General features: G+C 35.6%; 1 protein-coding gene across 1 annotated transcript in view; it reads left to right on the top strand.

Moving 5' to 3' along the window:
• Positions 1-3,317: 3,317 nt before the first annotated feature.
• LOC122535879 (acetylcholinesterase) overlaps positions 3,318-9,818 on the top strand; it is an 83,229-nt gene continuing 76,728 nt past the window's right edge. The window contains exon 1 of the mRNA XM_043667759.1: positions 3,318-5,225. Coding sequence (XP_043523694.1) covers positions 4,103-5,225 — 1,123 coding nt within the window. The 5' untranslated portion in view covers positions 3,318-4,102. The remainder of the gene's footprint in view (positions 5,226-9,818) is intronic.

Genomic DNA, 9,818 nt, shown 5'->3' with positions numbered 1-9,818 from the left:
ATATACTATTACTATTATACTATTACTTATACTATACTATTACTATTATACTATTATTTATACTATACTATTACTATTATACTATTATATACTATTACTTATTACTATTATTATGCTATGTATACTATTACTATTATACTATTATATACTATTACTTATTACTATTATTATGCTATGTATACTATTACTATTATACTATTATATACTATTACTTATTACTATTATTATGCTATGTATACTATTACTATTATACTATTATATACTATTACTTATTACTATTATTATGCTATGTATACTATTACTATTATACTATTATATACTATTACTTATTACTATTATTATGCTATGTATACTATTACTATTATACTATTATATATTATTACTTATTATATTCTACTATTACTATTATACTATTATATACTATACTATTATTATTATACTATTGTACTATACTATTACTATTATACTATTATAATAATAGTATATACTATACTATTATTATTATACTATTATACTCTACTATTACTATTATACTATTATATACTATACTATTATTATTATACTATTATACTATACTATTATACTATACTATTATACTATACTATTACTTATTATACTATTATATAATATACAATATATAATGTAATAAGAATATTATTACAAAATATAAATATGAATAGATAAAATATCGGAAATACAGTGTTTGTTACAATATATTCGTTAATATACGCACTGCAATGAAACCAATAATTTCTGCTTGGATTTAGCTTTTTTAATTAATTACATACGAATGCCGTTTAGCTATTATATTACAATGAAAAATGAAATGAAAATGGTTGTACGAAGCTTTCGTTCTTCGTTACAGAAATGACACGGATACCTGTAGTGGATTACAGTAGATTGAATTGCAAATAATTAATAAATTCATTAATAAATTATAGATTGAAATATAGTTTCTATAGTTGACGAATATATCGTAGATTATGTATCGTGGATGTATACTTCGCAAGAGTGTACTAACACTGGTATTATTTCAACAGGAGCCCCATTCGACGAATGTGACGAGGGACGTGTGGATTCGTGTTTCCCTGCAGGGCGAAGAAGAAGTCTGAGGAAGATGGAATTAAGTCGACCATATTGCCCCGAAATGGAATCGGTTCACCACCAGAGGGCGAAAATCTTAGGGTCCGCAGATAGGACACTGTTGTTCCAGCTTTTTACCTCTCTCCCTCTCTTCTTTTTTTTCTTTTGTTCTTCATTCGGAAGCAAAACTTGGCGAGCAATTAATTTCTCTCTTTCTTTTGTTTTAGTCTCTCTCTCTCTCTCTCTCTCCTTCTTTGCGGAAATGCTTAAAAAGTATGTAGAGCGTGTTGAAAGGTACTCCGCGGTGCCAGCAGATTTATAACTCTCTCGTCTCTGGCGGTTACAGTGAATTATTGCGTGGATTCTTTATCGGGTGTATTACCCACGGCGAAAAGAGAAATAATTTAAGAACGCTTGAAACATCTTCTGGAAAGAGGCAAATCCCGAAGCTGCGCGTCGTCCTCCGTCTCCTCTGTCGCGAATTTATCCTCCTTTGAATTTTAATCCAGCCGTAGCTGCATCCGGATACATACACAGCCGTATCGAAGTGGGATGCTTCTGATTTTGAACGTGCCTCTCGTTTTTCACCGCGAGAAGTGTCTTTGCCTGTGCGTCTGATTTGCTCGAGCGATCGCAGTTGCACAATGATGGGCGAGTTAAGGGAAATAAAAATATCAAGTGATCGATTGTAATTGTTGCGGCACAATGACATAGTGTTGCAATAATTATATCGTATATTTTATTGTTGTTTAATTGTAACACGTGTTACATTATACACAGAGAAGAAAACAAAAAAAGAAAATTAAACGAATATTATTTGCGACAACGATGTTGAGGTTTACTGGAAGATAAGCATTAATGAATTAAAAATAAAAAATAAATTTGTCGGAAGATATTTTTATACTTATACGGTAATATTGAGGGTTACTAAATTGTTTCTTGGTTAGTTAATAGTTCAAGAGATAAATGTCTCAGAAATAGGGAATATCACATGTGATGAAGGTTATTAGGTTATTGCTAGGATAGTATCTGGTTAAAGAAATATATGCCAAAAATAAGAAACAAATAATTTAGTTATTAATAATAATAGATCGATATGAAGTAAAATGTTCAGGTATTTATACGACAAATAAAACAGTTCAAGAAAATAAATGTTTCAAAAATACAAAAATTCAGATGTTTATATGACAATATTGAAAGTTACTAAATACTTGTTACTAGATACTAAATATATATACTAAATATATTGCTAGTTACTAAATACTTATTACTAATAGTTTCTACTGTATGTGTATGAAGAAAGAAAAGACTCAACAAAGGTTATTTTTTGATAGTTAATTCGAAACAATTATGCAGAAATCCTCAAAAAGATGGGACAATTCTTTCATGGAAAATTAACTTCACTCTTTCCCGCTGGAATTTAAATTCCTGCACACTATTGATAAAATGGAAAAGTTCACGAAATCATAATCTTCTTTTCAAACATAGCGTCTTCTCTCTATCATCTATCACCATTTCAGTTCCCTATAAATCACTATAAATTTGAAACGAAAGGCTCGAAAATTCTAAAACAAAATCCAAAAACCCACGAGATTGTAACCTTTTCAATAGACGTAGCTGTGTGTTGCAAGTCCACAATTTTCTCTCCATGATCAATCACAATTTCCATTCTCCCCTATAAATCACTATAAATTCATAGAAAAAGTTTCAAAAATTCGAAAATGAAATCCAAAAATCCACGAAATTTAATCTCCACCATCCTCCAAGTCAACGATCTGTTCCCTATCATTCATAGTCGTTTTAAATATCAGTGAAAAATTCTGAAAACCCACTCCCCATCAGACGTGTCATTTTTGTCATTCATTGTGATTTCAATTACCGCTGTAAATTCAGAGCGAGAGATTCGAAAATTCGAAAAACCCACCTGTTTTGAAATTGTAACTTCTTCAACAGACGTATCTTCATCCACCATTCGGTCGCCAGCTTGAATTCAGAACGGAAGATTCTCGAAATAAAGTAAGTTCGAAAGTAAAGTCGAAATATCCGCGGAATTAGAACTTCGTTATCGAACGTAGGCGCGTGTTCCAGGCACCGGAATCTTCCCGGACGATGAAATCGCTGGTGAGAGAGAGAGAGAGAGAGAGAGAATGAGAGAGTGAGAGAGAGAGAGAGAGAGAGAATGAGAATGGAGAGGGAGAAGAGAGAACTTACCAGGAAGGGAATCGAATGGCCATCGCTATGTACGGGCGCGAGGCGTGCGCCAAACACTCCACCACCACCGCCGCCTACCACCACCACCACCACCAGCACACCGTCTGAAATCGCCTTCACCACCACTACCAAGCCCAAACGGCGCACCTCGACTCCGTGCCACCTCCGCTGCCTCCATCAGTCGACCCCGTGCAACGCGGCTCGCCGGCCGCCGCGCGAAAAATCTACCCTTCGCACAATATCGTCGCAACCCTCTTTGCCTCTCGCCCGTCGTCTGCGCGCCTCGTCCCTTTCGCTCGCCTAGTCCGCGACGCAAGTCGTGTGTGCCCTTGGCTCTCCGCTTCCGGATCACGGCCGAACACCACCTCGCGCGCACTTTAGTCTCCTCCTCCTCCTCCTCCGCCAGTGTGTGACCAACGTCTGCGGAGCGTGGCTGCTCCGGCTAAGGTGTGTTTCGTTTCGGCGAGCGACGTACTAGAACGAAATAGATCTCAGAGAGAAAGAGAGAGAGAGAGAGAGAGAGAGAAAAATAAAAAGAAGAGAGTGAAAACGCGCGTGCGTGTGCATCGAGGTTGGTCGCTGGTGCGTGTGCGTGTCGAAGGGAAAAAAGGGTCACGGTGAATCGAAGGGGGGAAAAAAGGGGGTACGTAAAGAGAGAGAGAGAGTAAACGGTGAAACGCGGCGTGGTTGGAGAGAGGAGAGGATTCCGCGCAAAAGCCGGCTCCACCGGTGGGTCCCCCACTCGCTAACTTGTTGAGTCTCTCACTCTCGGCAGGTGTGCATCGGCGAAACTCCTCTGTGGACCACGATGACGGGCCCGGTTCTTCCCTTCCTGTTGCTCGTCTGCGCGAGTCTCGCCCGGGCCAGCGTGTCCGGCCAGAGGAACAACGTGCACAACGACCCGCTTGTGGTCGAGACGACCAGCGGCCTCGTACGCGGATTCTCGCGCACGATACTCGACAAGGAGGTGCACATATTCTACGGGATACCGTTCGCCAAGCCGCCGATCGGACCCCTCCGTTTTAGAAAACCATTGCCGATCGAGCCGTGGCACGGCGTGCTGAACGCCACCGTGTTGCCCAACAGCTGCTACCAGGAGAGGTACGAGTACTTCCCCGGGTTCCCCGGCGAGGAGATGTGGAATCCGAACACCAACATCTCCGAGGACTGCCTGTACCTGAACATCTGGGTGCCGGAGAAGTTCCGTTTGAGGCACAAGGGCTCCGAGGCGCCCAACAACGGCGACAAGAACGGCCTGCCACTTCTCGTGTGGATCTACGGCGGCGGTTTCATGAGCGGCACCGCCACGTTGGACGTGTACGACGCTGACATCATGGCAGCCACCAGCAACGTGATCATCGCCTCGATGCAGTACAGAGTCGGTGCATTCGGGTTCCTCTACCTGAACAAGCATTTCACCAACAGCGAGGAAGCGCCGGGCAACATGGGACTGTGGGACCAGGCGTTGGCCCTCAGATGGCTGAGAGACAACGCCGCCGCGTTCGGCGGTGATCCCGAGCTGATCACCATATTCGGCGAGTCGGCCGGTGGCAGTTCGGTGTCCCTGCACTTGATCTCGCCGGTAACACGCGGCTTGGTACGCCGTGGTATCCTTCAGAGTGGAACGTTGAACGCACCGTGGAGCTACATGACCGGGGAGAAGGCGAACGAAGTGGCCAGGATACTGGTCGACGACTGTGGCTGCAACTCGACCATGCTCCAGGAGAATCCCGCCCGAGTGATGGCCTGTATGAGGTCCGTGGACGCGAAGACTATATCCGTTCAGCAGTGGAACAGTTACTGGGGCATCCTAGGCTTCCCGTCCGCTCCCACTATCGACGGAATCTTCCTGCCCAAGCATCCGTTGGATCTCCTGAGGGAGGCCGACTTCAAGGACACGGAGATTCTCATCGGGAACAACGAGAACGAGGGTGAGTCGATTTCTCTGTCTCTGTTCAACTCTGGGTCTCTGTCGCCCTGTCCGTGTGATTCACGCGCGGTGGTTGGTTATGTATATATATATATATATATATACATACACACGTGTGCTGTCGTGCATAAGTTTAGACAGTTGTTGATATTTGCAACGTAGGCACAATATTATAATATTGTATATATATTACATCGATACGATATATTAATATACCGTATATATACAGTATATTGATATTATATTACAATACAGTATATTATTGTATATTATAGTACAGTATGTTACAATACATTAATATTATATTATAATACAGTATATTACTGTATATTATAGTACAGTATATTATAATACAATATATTGCTGTATATTATAGTACAGTATGTTACTGTATATTACAGTATATTAATATTATATTATAATACAGTATATTATTGTACAGTATATTACAGTATATCATAGTACAGTATATTACAGTATATTAATATTATATTATAATACAGTATATTACTGTATATTATAGTACAGTATATTAATATTATTAATATATAATATATTTTATATACTGTACAGTATATTAATATTATATTCCAATGGTACATTATATTATAATTGCACATAATAATAATATAACATAATATACTCGTACAATATATTAATTTAATATTGATGCAGTGCAATATATTAATATTACAATATGTCATGACGTTACATTGTATTGTATTAATGTTATAACATAATATATATACGTGTAATTTAATAATATAACAATAATATAACATGATATACTAAATCGTACATAATACAGTTGATAGAATAGCTGGTATCAATTTGCACAGATTGAAAGGGGTTGACTAATTTCTTGTATACTGAAAAAGTTTGTATCAATTCTACCAAATGCCAGCAACGTGTACGTACTCCTCGTTTCAGATGAAATTTAACAATTGCAATAAATCGTAGAAAATCAACAACATAGAAGTGTTAAACCGTGAAAAAAATAAAAGGAAGCTGAGACATCGACTTTTCGATTGTGAAATTGGACTGTCCAATTATTTATGCACGACAGAGCGTACGTAATAAATTTAGTGTTTCTTTTTCTTTTTCTTTTTTTTAAATTTACACTCAGAGTCAACTAATCGGTAGCTTGTGCGTTCGTTCTCTTCGCGCAATGGATTTCGATGTGAATCTTACGCGAGCCGTACGTTTCCAACGAGTAAACTTGGAGATTTCTGAATCGGTCTCGATGAACGAGCCTATCGAGCCCTCGGGGGCGTCCTCGAGGCATTTAGATCGCGAAAGGTTAATTAGCTAGAGTGGGCGGCGGTGTTCTAAGAAGGCGAAATCATTTCCACGGTGGTGGCGGGACGCGGCGGCAGCTTTTCATTAACCAGAAAGGCAGATTACGAGCCAATATAACGTACAGCCATTCGCATTATCCATACACGACAATAGATCGGTGGCATTGTTCGCAGCATTCGACGCATCTCGAACGCTGTTTTACGTAACGAACCTGTTTCAAAACCTGTCACATGGGACAGAAACGAAAAAAAAAGAAAAAAAGAAGGAAAGAAAAAATAGGAGGAGGAAAAAAGAAAATCACCCCATCCCGATCGATGGAACAACGTTGCTCCATCGATTCGATCTAGTTCCGCGTTATCATCGCCTTCGGCGAATCGGTTTTACGTCGTGTCGGTTCAAGGTCGCGTGTTTAACACGCGCCAAAAATGATTGAAACTGATCACTCACGTGTTACATGTTCAGTTTATTAATGTAATATTCAATTCAATAATATAATATATTGAATATAATAATATTCAATTTATAATAATTGAATATAATAATAATATATTTAATATATTAATAATTAATATAATATATTATAATATTATAATATAATAATATAATATTTAATATTATATAATTATTAATATAATAATATAATATTAATAATTATATTATTAATATATCGAATATAATAATATTCAATTTTTAACAATTGGATATAACAATATTCAATTTATTAACATAATATTGTAAATAAATATTGCGAGTATATAATGTTGTGTATTTTATTTCATTCTTATGTTTATTATATATTTCATTTTATCGTTTGTTATATATTTGTTATTTTGTTGTGCAAATTGTTGACAGAATAATGTCTCTTTCAAAAATGCATTATTGTTTCACATCGATGAAATTTCTAACTGAAAGTTATAATAGATGTTATAAATTCTATATGTAAAGTATGTAGTATGTAGTTTATCGTAATTCTTTTCGTTGGAAAAGAAATTTCATCGATGCGAAATGGTGTATTTTTAGAGATTTATATAAACTTTATTTGTATACTTTTATTGTATTGCGAAGTTTTTTTTTCACCTCTTTGCTTTAGCGAAAATCTTCTTTGATGGACATTTTTATGCTTCGGTCGTTGGTGATTCTAGTGTTAAAAATACTCTGTCGATTGAATCTTCGTGGTTAATATTTTATATAACGACAGTACACTAAATATAATAATTTCTGGAGACCAAAGCAGCATAGTTGAGTACCAATGAATAGTAATATTTTTACAGTGATATTTATTTAATTGTAACATTTGAATATTACTGTATATTATATTATTATACAATATTTAATATTAGTTTCATAAAACGTCCGAAATATTCTTCTTTTTTTATTTCTATAATTAATGTTAAAAATATTATTATTCGAAAAGAAATGTTATTATTGAAATATTTAACCATCACTGTGCTGTATCAAATATTACATTATTATGTTGTCGTGTAATAACAATGATATTAATTAATTAATATATGTTATTACTATTACGATATTAAATATTAAATATTTTTAACATACAGTATAATATCATCCAGTACTACACATTTAATACAAAAATTACACAAAACGTAGTAATATTTAATATTACACACACACATTTGTCACGTTAAATATTAAATATTACTTTCTTATTACTTTATAATAATAAACTTAATTAATACAACGTGGCAACATATTTTCTTCAGCTAGGCGATAAGAAGAATCGGAGAGAGAAGAACATTTTTGAACGTTTCGCGGAAAATATGGGACTCTCTCCATCACAGGGGCTGGAGAGTTAAAAATCCAGCAAAATGAAAAAAAAAAAAAAAAAGAGACGGCGCGTCGATTTTTGAGGGACATTTTGTCCATTAGTGCAAAAAGCAGTTTCTTGCTTCAGCGGATCGAGATAATTAAGTAGCTCTCCACCAGTTTCGTTTCCACCGGGTTTCCCGGCTCTAAATCGAACTGATTCCCCTCCCTCCTTCCCGCCTTTTTCTCCCGATGACTGCTCGCCGGATCGTAAATCACCGCGTTATTCGCGACGATCCCAAGCTGCTCCCGGAATATATTTCCATCTCCTCGACGGAATGGGAAACCTGTTGGCACACTGTTGGCGAAGCTGAGGGAAGAAAAAGAAAGGAAGAAAAAAAAAAAAAATCACGCGATCGCGTAAGATTGAAAAGGGGGGAGAGACTTCTTTCGGGCATTTAATGATTAATTGACCGGATCGTGGTGTGGATAAATTCTGTCAAATTCTGATCGTTTGAGCATTCAAGCTCAACGCTCGAATATTTCCGCGAATATTTCACTGCGTACAATAAAGAAATTAATATACTACAATATACTACAGAAAAGTGGAATATTTTACACAATAGGGATGTGCTATATATGCTCTATACAAAATATGTAATATAACGTGAACTATAAGTGTTCGAATACTTTCGCGATCAATATGCAATTTACAATAAAAAAAAAAAAATAATAATATATATATATATGAATATACAAGTGTTCGAAAACTGAATAATGAAAGAATTTATAGATAAATAATCTAGATAAAAAATTAATAAAATAATAATAAATAAAATAATAGTAAATAATAAATAAAATAATGAATTAATAAAAAATTAATGGATAAAGAATTATGTAATATACACAAATATACATAATAATATAGACAAATAATATACACAAGATATAGATATATTGTTATATTTCGTGATACACACAGTTCTTTGATGATCGATATACAATAGACAATAACAAAAAAATAAATAAATAGATTAATAATATACATATATATATGAATGCACGAGTGTTCGAATACTGAATAATGAAGAAAATTATAGACAAATAACGTATGCAAGATATAGTCTGATACTTTCATGATCACACACGCGATGCAATAAAATAAAAAAATTAATAAATTATTTATATATATATATATACACATATACATATATATATAAGTACATACGTACATAAAATTGTTCGTGAGCCACTCTTTTGTACGATAGAAAAATGTACAGTTATGTGTTCCATACAAGACAAATAAGGCAAACATTGTCGAATCCTCCGACTATATTAGACAAATTATCGTAACTGAATTTAGTTGATTGAATTGACTCAACTATCAAATTTAGGATCAACGTGGGTTTTTTAATATTCTCTCTTTATTTACGATGAAAAACAAAAAATATGGTCCAACTAAAAGAAGAAGAAAGAAAGAAACAAAGATGACGAAATCGACACGCCCCATATTTTTGTCTCCCTTGAA

Source organism: Frieseomelitta varia, unplaced genomic scaffold (assembly GCF_011392965.1).
Source record: "Frieseomelitta varia isolate USP_RPSP 00005682 unplaced genomic scaffold, Fvar_1.2 scaffold_783, whole genome shotgun sequence".
Classification (NCBI taxonomy): domain Eukaryota; kingdom Metazoa; phylum Arthropoda; class Insecta; order Hymenoptera; family Apidae; genus Frieseomelitta; species Frieseomelitta varia.
This window is presented reverse-complemented; position numbering and strand designations above follow the sequence as displayed.